Source organism: Mytilus trossulus, chromosome 3 (assembly GCF_036588685.1).
Source record: "Mytilus trossulus isolate FHL-02 chromosome 3, PNRI_Mtr1.1.1.hap1, whole genome shotgun sequence".
NCBI classification, from domain to species: Eukaryota; Metazoa; Mollusca; class Bivalvia; order Mytilida; family Mytilidae; genus Mytilus; species Mytilus trossulus.
This window is the reverse complement of record NC_086375.1, coordinates 86,163,707-86,187,783: the sequence shown is the minus strand read 5'-3', so window position 1 is coordinate 86,187,783 and position 24,077 is coordinate 86,163,707. Positions and strand designations below refer to the sequence as shown.

Sequence of the window (24,077 nt, the reverse complement as noted above, 5' to 3'; positions counted from 1 at the left end):
CAATTATTTTGCAAAACTTCAACTGGTAAATTGCATGAAGGAGATATGTTCTTTAATTAGAATAATAACATAATAATAATACAAAATCCGTAGTTTCATGTCATTACCGAAGTACTGGCTACTGGGCTGATTATATCCTTGGGGCTAATTAGTTCACCAGCATTCAAATTAATCAGAATCTTTCTTATATAAATGAGTTAGTCTTTAATTGTAATAATACAAAAATACATGCTATACAAAAGTAAATAAAATCTATAACAAGTAATACAAAACTTTCTATGAAAATCATATTATTAAACATAAAATGTAAACTCAAAATTATAAAACATAATTGCTCATACTCATCTAGAAAGTTCTAGCAGACGGTAACATTCGATTCAACTGTTACAGTTCTTATATAACTAAAAAAAGAGAAGCACAATGAAGGATATCTTTCAGTTCTTTTATTCAATGTAAAGATACACAGAATGACGTGCAAACCGATATACAAATAATCAAAAGTATGGAAGAAGCAAGCAGAACGAAACAATACAAAGTATGTTGGAGACGTGCAGAACGAAAGACAAAAATGTTAGAGGCGGGTATAAATTGATGCAGTAAGATATAAATATAAACTGGCAACTGATTGATAATGATCGCACCAGACACATTATGATTCTAAAGTCGACCTAATACTAAAATGAATTATGTTATAACTTCTAATCCAAGAAAGGGTGTATTTCATTTTCAATGCATGGCGATCAGGAAATATAATTGCGTTTGTCTCCACGGTGTTGTCTCATGTTTCTGGACAAAAGTTACAATTAACAACTCACGGTAAGTTGAATGAAAAAATAATATAAAACAAGAGTTAATGTACACAATTCAAAAGAAGGCTTACATGTTTTATAAATTACAAGTATATAAGAGACGGACAGACTCGAATAATATACTCGTAGATTAAAACGAACAAACATGCATATATTTGTTCATCACACATAAAGCTTTCACTACTTTCAATATAAAAATGTGTGTTGTTCAAATTGAACTGACGCTGGTCGATTTCAACTTTAAATTATATTGTGTTGTAAAACATGGAATTGCATGAATACACGCATACACATGAATAATTTCATTTATTTCATTTAGACTGCTTACCCAAGTATAGAAAGATGTCTATTTAGAACAAGCAAACAAAAAACGAATGATTTTGATAAAAATTACAATGCTACTTAATCCGTAATTACAATTCGTCATGTCTTTTGACTTGCTCCACAGGTTCTAGTCCTATTGGTGGTATTTCCTTGGACCAGAATTCTACCATTTTGGGATTTAGATTACTTCGCAGTGCTAGTGGAGTGTCGAGATCTAGATAATATCTTGATGTTAGGTCAAATGGTTTCCATGGAATTGCTCCCTCACCACCATACGGTTCCCTAAATAAAGAAACAAAGGAACATTAAACGAAAAATACCAGAGGGATAGTCATAAACTCATAAATCGAAAAAAAAAATGACAATACCTTGGCTAAAAATGAAAAAGTCAAACAGACAAACAACACAGAAAACTAAAGAATAAGCAACACGACCCCCACCAAAAACTAGGATGATCTCAGGTGCTCCGGAAGAGTAAGCAGATCCTGCTCCACATGTGGCACCCGTCGTGTTGCTTATGTTATAAAAAATCCGGTAAATAGTCTAAATCGGTAGGTCACATTTATGAAAGGGAAGGGGATTGTAGTTACGACGTAAGGAACATATCCGATATCATTTGTGAAACGGTTATTCCATAACGAACAACGAACTCGTGATGGCGTCTGTAAAATATACGAAAGGATGATTTCAACCTCACCTTTTGGAACTCTTGGTGTAATAGCTTCCTTGTGAGCAGCAACCCTCTTTCAAGAAAATCATGATAGGAAATGCAAGCACGGGAATATCGTATCAATTGGGAGATATATACCCCGTATGCAGGTGCTACTGGAATGTTGCTACTTAGAAATGGAAAGTTAACAATTGGAAAGGTGAAATTATCTCTTTTGTCGTAAAGTTTTGTTTTCATCCGACCCCCATTGTCAAATTCAAGGTGTAAGTCAAGATATGAGACCGACTTAACTATATCTGTGTAGTGCCTAACAAGATTTTGTGAGGTAGACGAAATTGACTTTAAAACGATCGTATTGACTTTTTCTGTGCAGAAATAGACAGATCGGAAATATATTGACTTTATTTACTTACTTCTTAAGTTTGGGATTAATTGTTATCAACATATTCCAATAAGACTGAAAAATGCTTTTTTTATTACGATAAATAATAATTTTACCTGCCGTAGTCGTGCGTAAAATATGTTTCGGCATTTCTCTTACGAAAATGACTTGTTTAATGGAACAAAACGTATTATTTGTAAACTTTCTCTTTAATCTTTATACAGGTCAGGACCACTACCTTATATGGAACTGCATAAATTAGCATACTTATGCTCTCGCACATGTAATTGTTTATTTACATGTGACGCAATTTATTTTTACCTGGGTTTTTGACCAATCCACTAAATGAGTCACAATGCATGATGGACTAATACGTGTTTACAATCAACCAAGGACACGTGTTATTTACTTAAATACAACACATTTTTTCGTGCAGTGCGGGATTCACAATTTCGCTTATTTTTTCATTTTGTGTATCCTCATTTATAGTTCGTGATATAAAGTATTACTTCCATGCTCAGATTAACGAAGAGTTGTTTCTATGCGAAGAAAACAGGGTTTGAATTACCCGATATATCTTAGCGATATATAGCCATTAACATGTTTGATGATGGCACAGAGATTTCATGTATTCGTCTACCAGACAGCAATGAAACAACAGCGAAAAACACAATTACCCATGAGACAAACTTACTAGTGTAAGAACAAGCCATCGATAACAGCCATTGCTAATATTCACGAGTACAGCAATTTTCGTATAGATAATTAAAGGCAAATTTGTGATCCTTGAACTTTGTGTTCGTAAAAAAGGCGAAGAAATATTTAGTTGATTTTCTACATTTGAAAATGCCTGTACCAAGTCAGGAATATGACAGTTCTTGTCCATTCGTTTTTGATGCGTTTTGTTGTTTGGTTTTGCCATGTATTAGGGACTTTCCTAATAGATTTTCCTCTGAGTTCAGTATTTTTGTGATTTTACTATTTACATACATAGCAATGTTAACAAAATCTATAAGTATTTATTTTTGTCACATTTCAGTATATGGGACTTCCAAACTGTTCCATTTGTTTTTAAGGTAGTGAAGTCAGCAACTGTAGTTTCAGTTTCGTTTTTAACAGGCTCGTACTTTTGCCAAACTGAATAAATCATTACAGCTGATTTCTTATACCTGCAAAGTAAAACTTTGGTTGGCTTGCTTGCTTTGTTTGTACAGTTGTTTATACAAGCTTTGAAAATAAGATTGACATCTTTAAACAATATATATGTATATTGCACAAAATATAAAATATACAAGTTAAACTATGCCAAATATATATATAGGCATAGTTTAACTTGTGTATTTTATATTTTGTACACTATACAAACAAAGCAAGCAAGCTAACCAAAGTTTTGCTCTGCATGCATTAAGAAATAAGCTGTAATAATGTTATCCATCTGTATGTGCGACAAGGTGGAAAATTTGATACGTTTTGTGAAAATTGCAGCGTTGGGACTATGATAAAAAAAAAAGAAGATGTGGTATGATTGCCAATGAGACAGCTGTCCACAAGAGACCAAAATGACACAGAAATTAACATTTATAGATCCCCGTACGACCTTCAACAATGAGCAAAGATCATACCGCATAGTCAGCTATAAAAGGCCCCGATATGACAATATAAAACAATCCAAACAAGAAAATTAACGGCCTTAATTATATAAAAGAAAATGAACGAAAAACAAATATGAAACATATAAACAAACGTCAACCACTGAAATACAGGCTCCTATAAAATATATTTTTTATAAATGGGACAGATTTCTTCTCCTTTGATATATTTAATTGGGCCAAGTTTGTTTTTTTGCCGGGTGGTTGCTTGGATTATTTTACACAAGTAATTTTTGTGTCATTTATAGCTTACTTTTCAGCATTGAACCTATGCCTGCTTACTTTACTGAATTATGTCTTTGTTGGAAAGATGTCTCATTTGGCACTAATACCTCATCTTCTTATTTCTATATACAAAGCACGTTTTAGAAAAAAAATAAAAGGTAATATGGCACCCACTATGATCCAGAGACTTTTAATATTAAAGATATTCTACATATGTCAACAGGACAGCAGCCGAACGATAAAAAAACTTATATTTGGTGATAAAATTAACAACAAACGGATATTATCGATGGATGACACAATAAAAAATGAATTGAGCTATTATATACCGCACCCACTCCAGGAGGGCGGTGGTTCCGGGGGGATGGACCCCCTTTTTTGAACGATCAGTGCATTTGAATGGGGAAATGTAGTTTGAACCCCCTCCCCTTTTGTCAAGGTTTAGGACCCCCCTTTTAAATGGCTGGATCCGCCCCTGTCGCTATCATGACACTTATTTTTAGCATACTGAATATTATGATGTTCTTACTTTTAGTTCAGGTCCTGATTAAAAAAATTACACATTCAGTACAGAAAGAAGTGTTTCAATGAAAGTTTTCGTGTTTTTCTAGGCAGAAATGATTTTGGAATGACATCATTATACTTGTTTAAAAAAAAGATTTTCTTACTGGACAGTGGTCACTTCATTGGATTTTTCACTGTTTCATGTCGTGAAACTAATGCAGGATAAATTCATAACAATGCACAAAACCGGTTCAACTACTTTTTCAAGGCAAGAAAGAAAGTTGAATCGTGAAGCCAGTAAACAATATTTTTTTAATCTGAGCATGCAAATTGAAGATTACGTTATATATTTAACATTAAATATATTTGAAGAATAAAAATATTGGTAATGAGAGTCCCAGACAATATATTAGTTGACTGTTTTCCCACTAATTCCACGTGTTTTAAGTAGTAGTTTCCTCGTAGTAGCCCACAATGCATTGTAGTTCATTGAGTCGATTGGTCCGTTTTTCAAGGCCATATTGGTCTTGTGTTTTGGAAATTACTATGCAAATATATTCTGACGTCAGAAAATCTAGAGTTCTCGACCTGTTACAATAGGCTTTTAAAAAATAACCTTTCAACTGTATATTCCGAAAATTTTGTGAAAATAGAATAAGTGGCAATTCTTACCTTTCATATCTTAACTTTCATTGATAAAACATAATATTGACTCGTCCAGTGTCCAGTTTGAAGGTCATTTTAGTTACCGTACACATTCATGCACGTTCTAATTAATCAATAGTCATGTATGAAAAGCATAAACAAGTTTGAAGGTAAACTAATAACAACTTAATCCAACCAAATTACCTACGATTCAATAACAATGACCAGTCCACATCTTAAAATGTATAGGGGTAAACTGGGTAGGGAGAAAATGACAGATATTTTAAGGTCATTATTTTGCAATAACGAATAAAAATTTGTTAACCAATAGATTTGCTATAATTTTATAAACATGTCGTTATGTATTGGTATAGTTTTTGGATCTTTCATTAGCGTATTTAAGGCTGTAGAAAGTTTGGCTTTCAAAAGTCAATATAATCATTGACTTTATACAGAAAATTCGACTTTTTAAAACATTGAATGTTTCACAAATAACACGTGACAACAAAGCAAAATCATTTCTAAAAACACTGCAAAAAAATAATTCTGATTGATGCAGTGGTTTTGTCATAAATTGCACTGGAGTGAACAGTGTTACAGCAAACGTCGAATTCCCTCACACAATGTTATCACACACTATAGTATATTTTATCTCTAGTTCGATGGGATAGATACTTTCCACATAGTCACATACACATTCCATATTTGTCGCTGAATGTAAAGGAACCGATTTTCAATTTAAGTAAAGGAGAGAGTACATGAGTATATATGCAGAACCGCTTAAATGACTCTTTTGTTTCGAAATATATACTTGACTTGATAGTAAAATTGCTCAACTCAAGAAATTTCTAGGTACTAATTTTATGACGATGCCGAAAAAATGATATTCATATTGCACGTCAATATCAATATTCTCAATATAATTTCAATAAACTTTTCATGGATAACTTTTTGTTGACATATACTTTAATTTCTAGAGAATATCTTCCTTTTGGAAATATTATACTTTTTCCTTTTTAGGTAAAATTAATTTAGATAAGTACAATCAGAATCAAACAAATAGGGTAGAGCAATAAGGGCATGCCAACAACGATTTCATCATATTTTTTTTAACTTGCATTCGACAATTGTGTTTTTTTTTATTTGTTACAAAAGCTAGTTTAAGTCACTTAAACTGGTTGAACTAAAATGTTGAAACGTTGATTTTATGTTCCACAAAGGAAAACAAAAGTGTTGAAAGATTGTACGGTATTTTAATTCCATGACAAATATTTTGAGTGTTTCAACGAATGAATCTGAAGAATCTTCAATCGTTACACTTAATGTAGAACAATACAAAAATTGTATACGTCTTCCTATTCCCAAGTTTTAAAATGTTTAAGATGCTGTAACTTTCTTTATAATGCTTGAAAATTTGTAAAATTGGTATTTATTGATAGCTAACAGATTATTCTTTCAAATTAATGCAATGTTAGTATTGTACGATAATGATGTAATTAATTATAATGTTAATTTTGTCTACATAATTTTACAAGAAATTAAGATGTTTATAATTAAAAAGCGAGGTTATGATAATTTCATTTCATACATCCTGGTTAATTAACTTTGCTTTAATACAGGTGAGCTAGTTCTGCTTTCTTAAATACAGCCTGGTTAGCTCATCCTTTTACATACAGTCTGGCTAGTTCAACATCCTAACAAACAGTCTGAACAGTTCTGATTTCAAACATACAGCCTAGCTAGTTCATCCTTCTTACAATCAGTTTGGCTAATTCAGTTTCTGACATACAAAACGGCCATTTCAGCTTTCTTTTATACAGTCTGGCTAGTTCATCTTTCTTACATGAGTCTGTCTATTTCAGGCTTCTTTAAGTCTGGTTCAATTTACTAACATACATTCTAGCTAGTTTTTTTTCTTATACACAGTAGGCTATTTCAGCTTTCTAACATTCAATCAGACTCAGAGTGTGTTAATTTACATTTTTTGATTGAGTTAAGCCTTCCAATTGGTATTTTATCACGTGTTTGTCTATGTTGTTATGCTATACTATTGTTTCAGGAAAAGGGAGGCGGTTTGGTTCTGTAATATTAAAATTTTGTCTTTGGCAGTTCATAATTTTTCTATAACAATTTTTATTTTATTTTCTAAAATTTCTTCTTACATAAGTTACATTATTTTTGGAATGTTAATTTTTGATAAAGAAGAATGACATACAACTTTAATATTTAGATTACGTAATTAAGACGGATAACAAAGAGACATGTAAGTGCTAAATTATTTACTTTGGATTATGTACCTTACATGTAAATTAAGGCTTTTGTTAAACAACCTTTTTCCTATGACTCATGTGTTAAATTGTTTATAACACCTGTCACCCATGACTGGATTATTGACCAACCAGTGAAAATAGGTTGTGGTCAAGGCAGCTTTACAAGGTAATTTTTGATTGGTGAAAACAGGAGAAAGTTAAGAAATCAGTGATCATGTGATCACGCCCGCATGGAAACAATTTATGTTTTCAACGGTCACTTTGATTACTGATTTCAAGAAATAAACATCTATATTTACTAGAACTTTCTCTTGTTTTACACCAGGTAAGCTAAATTATATTTTTTTGTATTTTTGTTATTAAAGATTTAGATTAAAGAGTTTGAATTAATTTATATTTTGGAAAAAGCTTACTAAAGTTAAAATTCATTTAATGATATTCACTTAAATTAATTGTATATATTTTGTATAGATTTATTTGTTTCCATTGAGATTAGTTATTTTGTGTTGGTAACGCTTAGGACGCGATACTTTTATTTTATGTAAACAATTGAGATACGTTTCAAGAATTTATTTAATTCAAATCTATTCCATGTTTAGAAACATTTAGTTAATTTATAAAAGTTATTTTTAAAAGTTTATTTAAAGTCCGGAAATATTTCATATTGTATCCGTAGTAACTTTTAAATATTACAATGTCCAGGGGAGATAATTTGTAATTTTTATTTGCCGGGAGAAATGTCTTTTGTTGATAAAGCAATGATTATAGAGTTAGATCGAAAGCTAAATAACATAGACATGAAACCTTATATTCTACTTTATTATTCTGTAAGTTGTGTTTTATATTTTGTATATAGATTGCATATTAAGTTCATTACTTAGGTTTTACAAAGCGACACTTGTCCGCAAGATTTTAGTTTGTTTACAAAATTGTTTGAACATTTTGAATTGACTTTAGAACTTATATTTAAAATTGAATTTAGTTAATTTTATTGTATTACACACATACACGGAACTCGTGACCGAAGTACATGTTTGTTGCTAAGCAACATTGGTATATTGTTATTTTAATATTTTGCAAAAACAGTAAATACTGTTTAGGAATTATACAAAGTTATTTTACATACCAATTTATTCAGAAATAAATTGTATTTGGTATTAGATTTTATGCGATTAAATATAGAAATAGTTTGGCAAAGATTTTATTAATTTTAAAGGTTTATTATTTCCATAGCAACAAGTTATTATATGAAACGTTTTAAATTAAGTATTCTTTCTAGTTGAAATGATTCGGTTTATTTTACATATTGTATTATGTATTATTCTGTACGTTAAGTTTTGTAAAGCAGTTTCACTTGATAAAATAGAGTTTGGGCAAGTTTTATTTAATTAGTTAAAATTTGCATAGAGTTATGTCCCTTAATTTAGTTCATTTGTGAAATTCTAAATTTATTATCAAGTGAGACTTGCTATTTTATTGTGTAAAATCTGTAGCACTTTGATTACTGATTTCAAGAAATAAACATCTATATTTACTAGAACTTTCTCTTGTTTTACACCAGGTGCTAAAAGTCATCAGACACAGCACGAGAAGTCGGTACAACATTTGGTGGAGAGACCGAAAGATCCAAAGCTAGTCCCAAAACAAGTAAGAAGATAACATCAGTAACATACAAATGCCAGCACCACTGAATAGCTACCTTCTCCGAAGCCAAGACACAATAAGACCAGAAGCAAGGGTGCATCAACAAGCAACAGAGACAACAGCTTCAACGTCAACAGCTTCAACTTCAACATCAACAGGTCCTGTCCTATTAACAGAATCAACTGCATCAACAGCATCAACACCTGCAGTTGTCCAAGTCATAAGAGAAGTAAGTGTTAATATGCCTTCAGGAATCAACCTTAACAGTTATGATGGGAAATCATCCGCATCACAATGGTGGGGATACTTTATACGTTGGACCCTCATTCAAAAAATGTGCGAACAACAACAGTGTAATTCCTTCCCATTCTTTATGGCAGATGGTATTCCAAAACAATGGTTTGCAACACTTTCAGACACTGTGCATAATTCATTACAGCTATTAAAGGATGAATTTTTCAAACGCTTTGAAAAATCACAAGGGCTGTTTGATGTTAACATTCTCCAATTAAAACAAGGCCAAAATGAAAGAGTGGATGAGTTTATGGCGCGATTACAAGAAAAAACCACAGGACAGGACATTCCTGACAACATAAAGATAGGCATTGCAATTCAAGGTTTCAGAGGGGAGATAGGGAAAACAGTCCACAACACTTTTCCAAAACCAGTTACCTTGGAACAATTAAGGGCCATTGCAGAAAATGCAGAGAAATCAGAACAACTTGTACCAGCATCGTCAATAACTGCTGATACGATTGCAGCAATACTGGAGGCCAAGATGCAAGAACCATTGGAAGAAATAAGACGACTACATACCTCGATCAACATGGCAAAACCAAACCAGCCTCAACAACAGAACAAACCCAGGTACAACAAACCAAGACCAAACTATCGACAAGGACAGGGTTACCAACAACAACACGCTTTTGTACCGCAACAACAGTACATTCAACAACAGCCAGTAGTGTATAATGGACAACAGTACAGCCAACCGATGCCAGCAGCAGTACAGAATCCATATCACCAGCAGCAGCAACAACAACAACAAGATGATGGTTCATGTGAAAATTGTGGTATGTTTTGTGGTACTAATTGCCCAGCAAGAAATAAAGAATGTTTTAATTGTCATCAGATAGGACATTATGGTCGTAAATGCAGAGGTTCTCAAAAATCTGGTCAAAACCCCCCTTTTCCCCGCTAGGGATTCGCGCCTATCCCTAGGCATTTGTCAAAGGATAGGCACAGAGGTAGAAATTCTTTTGCAGAGGTAAATTTGGTATTGCCTATGCAGAAAAATACTTCAATTATTGATATCAATGGCAGAAAAACACATGCATTGATTGATACTGGTGCAGAAATTACTTGCTGTAGTTTTGATTTTTATAGCAAGTTAGCCCTTTCTGATAAACTTTTGCAATCAGATATTCCATCAATTAAAGGTGTAAGTGGACATAGGTTACAAGTGCTAGGAAAAGTTAATTTACCAATTTCATTTAAAGGTGCTGTTTTTAATTATCATGTTTATGTTATAGATGGGCTACATCATTCTTTTATAGTAGGTTGGGATTTTTTACATGCAAACAAGATTAATATTGATTTTTCTAAAAGTGTATTACAGGTACCAGATAAAGAAAATGCAGATATACCTAAAGTATGTATGATACAGACGTCTAGTACTGGTCTTGCTAGAACGTATTACCCTGTCACTATTTCTCCATTTTGTGAAATGAATGTTGGTGTCAAAATTTCAAAAAGAAATTCAGGAGAAATAGTTCTTTTGGAACCAGTAAGTAATTTAGCGGATTCCAATCTTACGAGTGCTAAATGTTTGGTCAAAATTATTAAGAAAAGAGCAGTCATAAGATTGATGAATCCTACAAATCAGAAAATACACATTCCCGCAACAAAAGTGCTTGCTTCTGTATCAGACATTGATTCAAATTGTATTCATGATTTAGATAATAACATGCCATCTGTTGCTAGTTTACAGCAAACTAAGGAAGCCAAGGAACCTATTAATTTTGATTTCAGCACATCTGATTTGAATTCTGAGCAGAGACAGAAAATGCAGACATTTCTAGCTTCTTATAGAGATATTTTTGCTACTAATTTATCTGAATTAGGTTTTACTAATAGGTACTAGCACAGAATTGAAACTTTTAGGGATTCCAGACCAGTCAAAATGGGATTCTATAACCAGTCTCCTCATATGCACAAAGAAACAGAAAAGCATTTGGTAGAAATGAAGAAAAACAACATCATCAAAGAATCAACCAGTGAGTATCATTCACCTGTTATATTAGTGAAAAAGAAAACTGCACCAGGTCAGCCTCAGCAGTACAGATTTTGTGTGGACTTTAGAAAATTGAACCTTCAAACGAAAAATTCTTCATTTCCAATTCCACGGCTAGAAAACGTATTTGACACGATTGGCGAGGTGCAGCCTCAAATTCTGAGTTGTCTCGACCTTCACAGTGGATTTTGGCAAGTCGAGATGGACGAGGAAACAAGACATAAATCTGCTTTTATAACTCGCAATGGTGTCTATGAATTTCTCAGAATGGCTTTCGGTCTTAAAAATGCTCCTATTAGTTTTCAACAGCTCATGTCTAATGTTTTACGTGGTCTTAATTGGCAATTTGTTTTAGTTTATGTGGATGATATTTTGGTATTTAGTAGGAGTTATGAAGAGCATCTTTCGCATCTAGAACAAGTTTTCACTCGTCTTCGTGATGCAAATCTCACATTGAAACCAAGCAAATGTGTGTTTGCAGCAAAAGAGGTGAAATACTTAGGGCACATCATTTCTAAAGAAGGTATTAAGGTGGATCCTGAAAAGACAAAGGCTATTAGTACTTTTCCTGTCCCTACAAGACAAAAACAGGTCCGCTCATTTTTGGGAATGTGCAATTATTATCGACGCTTTGTTGATTCATATTCTAAGATTGCCACTCCTTTAAATGGGTTGTTAAAGAAGGAAAGAGAAAGAAGTTTTAAATGGAATAGGGAATGTCAAGTAGCTTTTGACAATTTAAAACAGGCTTTACTAACACCTCCTGTCCTGGCTTACCCTGACATGAATAAACCCTTTATGCTGACTTGTGATGCTTCAAATTCAGCTATAGGTTTTGTTCTAGGTCAATTAGACAGTCAGAGAAAAGAGCGTGTCATTGCTTTTGGTGGTAAAAGTTTATCCAAAACTGAACATGTTTGGAATACAACTGAAAAGGAGTGTTATGCAGTAGTTCAAGGTGTAAAAACATTTAACACTTATCTTGCTACTGGCAAATTCACTATATATACTGATCACAAAGCATTGACATATCTCATGAATCAGAAGGCAAATACAGGTAAACTTACAAGATGGGCAATGGATTTGCAGCATTACAATTTTGAGATTAAGTATAGAAAGGGTTGTAACAATCAAGTAGCTGATGCTCTTAGTAGACGCTCATATCCTGAACAGCCTGACGATGAAAATGAAGTCGCAGCTGTAAAGGTACCTGAAGTGAATACTGGAACAAAAGCTAGTGGTAATGATAAGACTTTTGAGAGTATCCAAGTGGAATTCATTAATGATGATTACACTATGGTTGCTCCATTAGATCCCGTTATTGCCAGACCAAAATTGTCAAACCTTCCTGCTATTGCAAAGTTGCAACACAATTGTCATGATTTTGGAAATATGTACAAATTTCTTACTAAGGGTATTCTTCCTGCAGACAATGATCAGAGTTCAAAAGTTCAAAAATCTGCTCAAGATTACTCTATCTGTAATAATGTTCTCTATAAATGGTTTCAGAAGAGAGTCAGAGTTGATAATGGTGAAAAGTGGATTAAACAACTATGTCTCCCTCAAGCTCTTAGAGAGGATGCTCTTTTAAGTTACCATGATAGTTTCGTAGGTGGTGCACATCTTGGGATCGAACGTGTTTATCATGCTTTGAGTCTTAAGTACTTTTGGCCTAAAATGCACCAAAGTATTGAAAACTACATTCGATCATGTGATCGCTGTCAGAGAATTAAAAGAGATACAAAGGGTAAGAAACCACCTCTTAATCCTCTGCCAGTTGACACAACCTTTGAAAGATGGCATATGGATTTTCTGAAACTCAGTAAAACTAATGAAGGTTATTCTTATGTTTTGCTTTTAGTAGATTCTTTTTCTAAATGGAGTGAGGCCTTTCCTATGAAAACTCAAGAAGCTTCTGAGGTTGCAAAGGTTTTGTTTCGTGAGATTATTAGTCGTTATGGTGCAATGAAGTGTCTAGTCACAGATCTTGGTAGAAATTTTGTATCGAATTTGGTGAATGCTTTGTGTGAAATGTTAAATATTACAAGGCATCATACAAGTTCCTACCATCCTCAGACAAATGGATTAGTGGAAAGGACCAATAGCACATTAATACAGGCAGTCAGAGCGTATAGTGATAAGGACCAAAACAATTGGCCAAATAAACTCCCAGGTATTTTAATGGCTTTTAGAAATTCTCCATCTACTCAATCAACAGAGTATTCTCCCTTCTCAATGGTGTTCGGCAAGGAGATGAACTTACCTTTTGACGCATCTGTTTTGCCAAAAGACAATCTGTCAAAAGATGCAAAACACCATTTAGAAGAAATAATTTCAAACCTAAAAATTACCCAAGATTTGGCTGCTGAAAATATTAAGCTTAAACAAGCAAAAATGAAAGAACGATACGACAAAAATACCAAAAATTCCTGAATTTAGGCTTAGAGATAAAGTTTTACTTAAAGAACATGTAGTCCCTGTCGGTCGTTCACCAAAATTAGTTGATAAATTTAATGGTCCTTATTACATAACTGACTGTGGGCCGAATTTCACATATAAATTAAGACGCTGCAGTGACCAGAAGGAAGTTAAAGCTATGGTCAATGCGAGCAATCTTAGGCAATATGTAGATCCCACTGATTTCCGTGACCTGCCACAAGCTCCAGAACGTCCAGTTCCAGATGATCCACCCGATGCGCAAAATAACCAACCTGCAGATAATGATCAAGATGATCAAATTGCAGACAATGAGAGTACAGATTCAGAAACCGACAGTGATAATGGAGATGAACCGAACAATGTTAATGATGATACGTTTCATGAGGTTGAGACACTACTAAATACAAGGAAAACAAGAGGAATACAGTATTTTCTTGTAAAATGGAAAGATGGTTCCAAACCGACATGGGAACCAAAGCAGAATATTGGAGAGGGCTTGATACATGAATACTTTACGAGGAAAACAAAAAAAGGAAGGAGGAGAAAACAGAGGAAATATTTTACAAGGCCATAGGTGAAAACAAATTACTATACAAAATTTCACTGGAAATAACAGATAAAGCTTTAATGGCGAATAACTCACTTACATTCAAATAATCTGGATTGAACTCCAGTTTCGAATCTGCGCAGTGGACCATTCTTTATTTATTTTTGACCCTTTGATTAATATTTTTTTCTAATTTCAGAAATTTGATAGGCAAATTAGGATGTGAAGTCAAACCTAACAGAATGCATATGTGTTTTGTTGTCAGTAGTGCTAGAGTACGGCCGTGCTCATTCGACTAATCATCACTTTTTTTTTTATTTTAGCAATTTAGTGTCCTGAGAAACTAGAATCCATTCCAATGTTATAGTTATGTATGATGAAGTTAAGTGTTCGGTGAAATGTTACCGAGAGCCAAAGTGGAGGAGTTTAGAGTGTATTAATGTTTAGTTTATTTCTTTTTGTAGGATTTAGAACACAGTTATATTAAACATATTTTTAGATTACATTATGTCATAGAGATTGCAGATCAGGAGATTGCAGATCAGGAAATTACAGATCATGAGATTGCAGATCATGCGCTTACGAGGAGTGAGCATATAAGAAATCATTCATTTTCATGTTTTATATTTGAATTTTATATTGTTATATTGTCTTTTAATATGAAAATTTATTGGTACTTTGACTTTTCTGTTGCACTAAAGCACCTGGTTTACTTGATTTTTCATTATTGGAAAACTGCATCAGTACTATTTTTAAAACACACATATTTTAGTGTGAAGTGTTAATCTTCCTCCACATATGCAAAATGATAATATTAAGTAAATGCATATTTGCAAACAAGCAATACCTCAGTGCCTCCCCGTTACAAGTGTATTAACATACATACTTTGAAATTTTGGAAGTGTCTTATTGAATATCTGCAATTATGACCATACATATATGTATTTTTAATTTTAAACTTAATTATTTTATGGGCATTAGATCACAAAACTACATTTACACAAATGTGATATACAAACATTGACTTTATATGAAATTTACATTAATTATGTTTATCATACTTATCTTTATTCTTTTTACATGTATATATATATATAATTATTATTCTTATTTTATCAGTTCAGATGATGTTTCAAATTCAAGCTTTGGGACAAAGCTTAGTGAGGTTGAGGAAGAGTTGTTATAGAAAAATTATGAACTGCCAAAGACAAAATTTTAATATAACAGACCAAAACTTAAGTGAAAATTATTTAATTTTTACAATTTGAGTTAAAGTATTTTGAAGTTTAAATTTTTATTTTATTTTCTAAAATTTCTTCTTACATAAGTTACATTATTTTTGGAATGTTAATTTTTGATAAAGAAGAATGACATACAACTTTAATATTTAGATTACGTAATTAAGACGGATAACAAAGAGACATGTAAGTGCTAAATTATTTACTTTGGATTATGTACCTTACATGTAAATTAAGGCTTTTGTTAAACAACCTTTTTCCTATGACTCATGTGTTAAATTGTTTATAACACCTGTCACCCATGACTGGATTATTGACCAACCAGTGAAAATAGGTTGTGGTCAAGGCAGCTTTACAAGGTAATTTTTGATTGGTGAAAACAGGAGAAAGTTAAGAAATCAGTGATCATGTGATCACGCCCGCATGGAAACAATTTATGTTTTCAACGGTCACTTTGATGATTACTGATTTCAAGAAATAAACATCTATATTTACTAGAACTTTCTCTTGTTTTACACCAGGTAAGCTAAATTATATTTTTTTGTATTTTTGTTATTAAAGATTTAGATTAAAGAGTTTGAATTAATTTATATTTTGGAAAAAGCTTACTAAAGTTAAAATTCATTTAATGATATTCACTTAAATTAATTGTATATATTTTGTATAGATTTATTTGTTTCCATTGAGATTAGTTATTTTGTGTTGGTAACGCTTAGGACGCGATACTTTTATTTTATGTAAACAATTGAGATACGTTTCAAGAATTTATTTAATTCAAATCTATTCCATGTTTAGAAACATTTAGTTAATTTATAAAAGTTATTTTTAAAAGTTTATTTAAAGTCCGGAAATATTTCATATTGTATCCGTAGTAACTTTTAAATATTACAATGTCCAGGGGAGATAATTTGTAATTTTTATTTGCCGGGAGAAATGTCTTTTGTTGATAAAGCAATGATTATAGAGTTAGATCGAAAGCTAAATAACATAGACATGAAACCTTATATTCTACTTTATTATTCTGTAAGTTGTGTTTTATATTTTGTATATAGATTGCATATTAAGTTCATTACTTAGGTTTTACAAAGCGACACTTGTCCGCAAGATTTTAGTTTGTTTACAAAATTGTTTGAACATTTTGAATTGACTTTAGAACTTATATTTAAAATTGAATTTAGTTAATTTTATTGTATTACACACATACACGGAACTCGTGACCGAAGTACATGTTTGTTGCTAAGCAACATTGGTATATTGTTATTTTAATATTTTGCAAAAACAGTAAATACTGTTTAGGAATTATACAAAGTTATTTTACATACCAATTTATTCAGAAATAAATTGTATTTGGTATTAGATTTTATGCGATTAAATATAGAAATAGTTTGGCAAAGATTTTATTAATTTTAAAGGTTTATTATTTCCATAGCAACAAGTTATTATATGAAACGTTTTAAATTAAGTATTCTTTCTAGTTGAAATGATTCGGTTTATTTTACATATTGTATTATGTATTATTCTGTACGTTAAGTTTTGTAAAGCAGTTTCACTTGATAAAATAGAGTTTGGGCAAGTTTTATTTAATTAGTTAAAATTTGCATAGAGTTATGTCCCTTAATTTAGTTCATTTGTGAAATTCTAAATTTATTATCAAGTGAGACTTGCTTTTTTATTGTGTAAAATCTGTAGCACTTTGATTACTGATTTCAAGAAATAAACATCTATATTTACTAGAACTTTCTCTTGTTTTACACCAGGTGCTAAAAGTCATCAGACACAGCACGAGAAGTCGGTACAACAGTTCCATTAAAACGTTTAATCCCGCTGCAAATGTAGACGAAACGCGCGTCTGGCGTACTAAATTATAATCCTGGTACCTTTGATAACTATTTGCGTCGGTCCTAAGTCAGGAATCTGATGTACAGTAGTTGTCGTTTGTTTATGTAATGTATACGTGTTTCTCGTTTCTCATTTTTTGTATAGATTAGACTGTGATATTCCCGTTTGAATGGTTTTACACTAGTATTGTTGTGGTCTTTGATAGCTTGGTGTTCGGTGTGAGCCAAGGCTCTGTGTTGAAGGCCGTATATTGACCTGTAATGGTTTACTTTTATAAATTGTTATTTGGATGGAGAGTTGTCTCATTGACATTCACACCAGATCTTCCAATATCTATCAGCTCCACATGCAGACATTTTACATAATAGTTCGCTAACAGTAGTCCATATAAATCTAATATGCAATGGTTTAAGGACTGAAATTAAATGATACAATGCTTACCCGGTTTTTGCAAATGACGTCCAATACTGAATAATCTTATCAGATAAATCCTTTTCTTCTGGTGTGAACCTAGTCTCGTTTAGAGACGACATGACGGTTTGCATATCAAACATAAACTGTAGGTCTTCGCCATGACTAGAACCCGTTGCCCACTCAGGTAACGAAGCAGATCCCCATTCTATGTGTTTTTCCTTGGAAAACAGATATTGGTAAGATTTGCCCCCTAGACGTGTGTGATAACTAAGCATCTCCATTGCCGGATGATTGAATATGATATCACCCAGTAAATGATTTGCTCTCATGCTTTGCTCATCTTTAGAACTTTCAGTTGTGTAAAAGGAACACATCTTCTGCTTTACATCAGTATCATTTTTGTAAAATAATTCAACAAAAGGAGCAATCATTCCCTCACAAATAAATTTAGCTGGAATTCCCTCAGTTACATTAAACTCAAAGATTTCCTGCATTTTTGGGAGTATCATAAAATATAAAACAAGTCCTTCGTTTGATGTATATCCAGTAATGAAGTCTAGAGACTTAAAAAACTTTGCAACCTCTGTTGATTTGTCATCTAAACTTGTAATTGGATGATCGTGGAACAACTCTCCGTCTACCACGGCAAAATATGGCAGTTGATAACTTTCTATTCTATCTTGGGCCATAGAACTTCCTATATTAGTGGCTTCCAATAGTTCACTATAATCCTTATCTCGAAGACAGTTTACAAATTTAAACATATCATTGATCGGACATGATATTTTCTGTGCCAGTTTAATGGTTCTATCATTAATTAGTTTCTTTGTCATAATACTCATTCTATTAACAACACCACTTTGTGCTATTATTCTATGGAATAGTCCTTGGTTAGAAGGTATTAGGGACTGGAAAGACGCACTCAATCCACCAGCAGATTCTCCAAATAAGGTTACAGAATCGGGGTTACCTCCAAATGATTCAATATTGTCGTGTACCCATTGAAGTGCTAGTTTCTGGTCCCATAGTCCATAGTTTCCAAGTGCAGCTGGGTGGTCTAGAGTAAAAAATCCGAGTATATCTACCCTATAATTAATTGTTATCACTATGACATTGCCTTGTGTCGCTATCCATCCTCCGTCATACTGACTGGAAAACCCTGCCATTAAACCTCCGCCATATATCCACACCATAACAGACAATTTCCTGCTTTCATTCAGACTCCCCGGAACATAAACATTTAGGAATAAACAGTCTTCAGACATTTTACGAGGTGCTAAGTCTGGTGTATATACTGTCTGGGGGCATCCTGCGCCATATTCTGTTGCATCCAGAGCATCTGTCCATTTGTCGACTGGTTCTGGTTTTTTGAACCTCAGAGGTCCGACAGGTGGTTTGCCAAATGGAATTCCGCGGTATTCATAAAGGTTGATTCCGGTATTTTTATTTTGTGTCTTGAATCCATTTATCGGACCAGACGGAGTGTTTACTCTAGTTGTTTCTTTCTTACCGCCTGCTGTGAATGATAAGCATACCAAAGCCATAAAAATAGAAGTTGTGAAGGTATCCATTGTCCTGAAATTAAAATAAAAGATTTTTATTTCATTTTGAAAGCAATAAACATTTTAACTCGGAGTGTACACTTTTGATTTCGAAAAAGCCTTTGTTTGAACTTTGTAGAATAAAATGAAGGTTAAACAAACTGTACCGTTACAAAACAAGAACAATCCGCCTGTTATAATAATTTAAGATACCAATTTACTGATCAATAATTAAGTCTTAGATGCATGATTTTTTTTATTAGTTGTTAGTGGCTTTGAACTAGCTGTCAGTAACTGCGAGTACTGTCAGATCTGTACTTAGTGTATTTTTGTTGTTGGAATGTACAAGTACCCGGCCATGTCCACTTGTATTTTTATTAATCAGGCCCCGGTTGTTCAACTTGACTTTAAGTTTAATGCTGTCCCATTGATAAAATTTAACAACGGTTATAACCGAAACATGTTGCTCATCTCTACGTTAAATCTAAAGCAACGTTAAATTGTCGTTAATTTCTATATTTAATCTAACACTGCTATAGACCTTCGTTAAATACTTTACGAAGGGTTATAATTTATAAAATGGATGCTCTGTTGATGATACCTAGGCAAAGAAAACAGAGAATCTTCAGAGAAATGGTTTCTCGTCTAAAAAATTTGACAGACACTGAAATGAGGACAAGATATATATTTGGAAGATACTCTATAGCCTACATATGTTATATTGTGGGAGATAAATTGAGGAGATCCACAACAAAGGAAACTGTTTTAAGAGTGGAACAAGAAGTATACATAGCCTTGAGGTTTTTTGCCTCTTGGTTTTTCTTACAAGCGATTGGAGATACGATGGGGTACGATAAAGCAACGGTATCTAGAGCAGTGACTGATGTTTTCTTATAATTTGCTCGATGTTAAAGACTACTTCGTCCACTGGCCAACATACGTTCATTCTAAAAACAGAATGAAGTGTGGTTTCCACAGACAAATGATTTTCCCAAATGTTTTGAGTTAATTTGATTGCACGCACGTCAAGATAGTCATCAGGTCCGTTCGCGCCCAATTACACTCTCGCACCTTTTACGTTAGCGCTATAGGTCAGTTCGCACAAAATTCAAATTTAAACTAGAACACACCCGCGAAATCGCGGGGAAATTGATAGTAAATAGCAAAAAATATTTATTTTCGTTTTCCTCCCAAAATAACCCAAACTGAAACACTTTTACCAAGGATGATACATGCAAGAACTCAAAATGATAGCAGAAATCAAATTTATACACTTTATTCAGTCTTCAAAAGTGTTCAAAGTACAGGCACTGATATTATATAATATATATACATCAGTGAACGCCATAAATAGTGCATAGCCCCCTCCCGTAAACCATCGGAATTAATAATAAATTATAACAAATACAATTTATTCATAGTAAATGTATGTAAATATACAGAAATATATCCGTGGATAGTAAAGTATTGTAATTGATAGTAAATAGCAATTATTATTTATTTTCGTTTTCCTCCCAAAATAACCCAAACTGAAACACTTTTAAGCAAGGATGATAAATGCTAGAACTCAAAATGATACAGTTTTTTCATAGTCTTTGTATGTTCAAAGTACAGAAAAACACAAACCGGAAGTCTAATCTGACTTAAAGTTTTGTCCAATGACGAGAAAATATCCGGACGCAATTCTTTTCGTTTTTCTACCAAAATAACCCAAACTGAATGATCATAAGAATGGATGACAAATGCGACTATACATGTTACCTATAGGACACAGAGGCAGGATGATTATTTTATTGTGGAAGAAGGAGAAGCGACACACAAAATGAGGTCTTCTCGTTTAATAGTATAGATTCCAGTTGAATTATTAGAAAATATTTTTATATGTGTATATCCCCAAAATATATATTTTCCTAAATACTAATTGGAGAGTTATATCGTATCTTCAATTCTTTATTAACCAAATGTTTTACAACATATAGGTACACGATAGGTATATGAAATGTGTTTTTTCTTCAATCTGATGATTAATTATTAAATCTTAATTATGTATGAATACTGTTAATTGTTATGTATATACACAGGAACATTTAGTGTTTATCATTGAGTTTAAAAATCATGAGTGTTGCTTTATCCGCAGGGGTTTGTTACAATTAGCCTGGTTTCGGGGTTCGCATGGAAAGTAAACCCGGTAAATTTTAACAAACCACTGTGCTTTATCTTGCTTTGGTGTAAATACTGCAGGTATGTGTAAAACATAAAAAAAAAAAGAAAAATACGTAAGATAGTTGCTTTAAACAGCTTTGCCCCTTTGATCTCACTTTATTTTAGAACAATTATTTTTTGTATATAAATACACTACCTAACACAAAATTAAGATTTTAAATTATTCAACACTAAAAAACGTTGTTAGAATCTCACTTTATTTTGAAACAACGAAAAGAAATATTTAAAGCAATACATTTTCCAAAATTCGAGTACCAAATTATTAATCTCAAAAAACGGACTTTGAGTGCGAACATGTGGGGTGCGAAAGTGAAAAAGGGCGAACATGAATGGGCGCGAACGTGTTTTGGGGCGATTGGACCCGGATTCGTCAAGATACAAGTGCTATCAGAGAACAAGGTAGCTTTTGTCAACGAGAAGGGTGTCACAGTGTGAACGTGCTGCCTTTGTGTGATAACGAAGGTACTTATTAAATTTCGAAATCTTATGTTACTCTAATTTCCTCTTCGTCTGTTTATTTGTTTACCTTTATTATTATCTCCCTTTATCTTTCTCAACAGTATATGAACACTTCGGCCATCGATGTCATACGACCCAAATATCACCATTGATCGAACGATGTTTTAAATGGTTATTCAATTAGCATCGGTCACGCCTTAAAGCCTCGGTCACATCTGACTGGATAGCACGAACGGACGCCTAACGGATGTTTAGTTAATAGCATATAAAATCATACCCCACTTTTAGAACTGATTTATTTGAATATGTTGATATATGGTGTGACAGGTAGTGTAATAGATAAACATAAATGCAGCATAAGAACAAATGGATTCTTTGACTGGTAATGCAGGTAGTATCACATCAACATCATCATCATTTAACATTTATTCCAGTATAAATCATTTTTGATTTATATTAAAATTAGACGGATACGCATAAAAAATAAAAATAAAGGAAAAAGAAATATTTGAGCCAGATCAGTATCATGAGTATGTTATTTATGTGGAATCCTCTGTTTACAAACTATTATTACCTCTTGATAAAGTTTTGCTACTTCATCGACGGAATCTTCCAATTGTGATCAGTGGCGGATCCAGAATTTTTCATAAGTGGGGGTCCACTGACTGACCTAAGAGGGGGCCCGCTCCAGTCACGCTTCAGTGATTCCCTATATAAGCAACCAAATATTTTCCCAAAAAGGGGGGCCCCCTGCCCCCCTTAAATCCGCTCTGGTGATTCAGGTGAAAAGACCTTTATACTGCAACTAGTTGTGTGTGTAATATCAATTTTATCACGTCCAGCGCTTTTGCCGCAATCAATGGTTCATTAAGAGCTGAACATAAGGTTTTTAGTTTGTGTTACAATTTGAATAGCTATCAATGTATCAATTTAAGTTGCAGTTTAAAAACAATATAAGGCCAATGTCATAAAAAATAACTTTTTGTATTCGGCATATTTGTATGACTGTGGAAGGGCTCGGTACATATTTCTCAGCCTCATACAAAACAGTTTATATGTTTCTGACATTGACCTTATATTGTATATATATTTTGAACTGCCTGAACTTTAAAAATATGGATAATGAAAAGGGAATGGACATAATCTTTACTCCCATTTCTAAAAGTTATGTCTTAAATTTATATCAATTTGATTACGATATTGATCACGTGCCAACGCTAAAAAACATGTAAAGATATAAATCGCCCAAGTTCTGAACAAGTCACTTCAAGTTGAAAACAGATCCATAAACAATTTTTGTGAAACTTTTTTATACTCTTAATAATTATTCCGAACAAGATGAGGGTAGTTAAAAAGTGACAAATAATTAAAATATAATGCATGGAAAATAAAAAAAAAAAAAAATAGACATCGATATAGAATCTCATTTACATGTATGATACATAAAACTTTAAGCTCGAGATGCATTTAGAGCAACACTTTGAATAAAAACAGACCTAGTAAGTGTTTGATTTGAACTAGGTGTAATAATTTTTTTTAGTATTCTGTTGTATCGCTGTTTCTGTTTTTCTGCAATGTTTGAACGCGCCTCTTGAACATTGTTTTGAATGTTTAAGCAAAGAAATCCATTTGTCCAAAATAATCAGAAAACGAATAGTTATGTTATACATTTTAATTTCATATTGTTTATTCAATAACATGTAATATAAAGAGAGTTTAACTACGCTACAAATAAAACGAACATAGCACTTTATGTTTGAATAAAGCAAATGATCTTGTCTAGCGGTTTAATAATCTCAAATGACACTTCACTTTGATATAAAAACTCTAAGTTCGTCACACTTTCAACATCTATAATTATGACAGAGTTTTGATATGGCGGATTAAATAAGATTATAGAGGTTACTATATTACAAAACAAGTAAATAAGATATCTATAGTTACATAGACACATAACGAATA

General features: G+C 32.7%; 1 protein-coding gene across 1 annotated transcript; it reads right to left on the bottom strand.

The window, feature by feature from the left end:
* Window positions 1-1,098: 1,098 nt before the first annotated feature.
* On the bottom strand, window positions 1,099-22,171 carry LOC134712709 (fatty acyl-CoA hydrolase precursor, medium chain-like). Its single transcript, XM_063574529.1, has 3 exons — window positions 22,150-22,171; window positions 17,920-19,467; window positions 1,099-1,415 (listed from the first exon to the last, which is right to left on the bottom strand). Exons 2-3 carry the CDS (start codon window positions 19,461-19,463, stop codon window positions 1,223-1,225), a joined length of 1,737 nt encoding a protein of 578 aa, XP_063430599.1. The 5' UTR covers window positions 19,464-19,467; window positions 22,150-22,171; the 3' UTR covers window positions 1,099-1,222.
* Window positions 22,172-24,077: the final 1,906 nt, after the last annotated feature.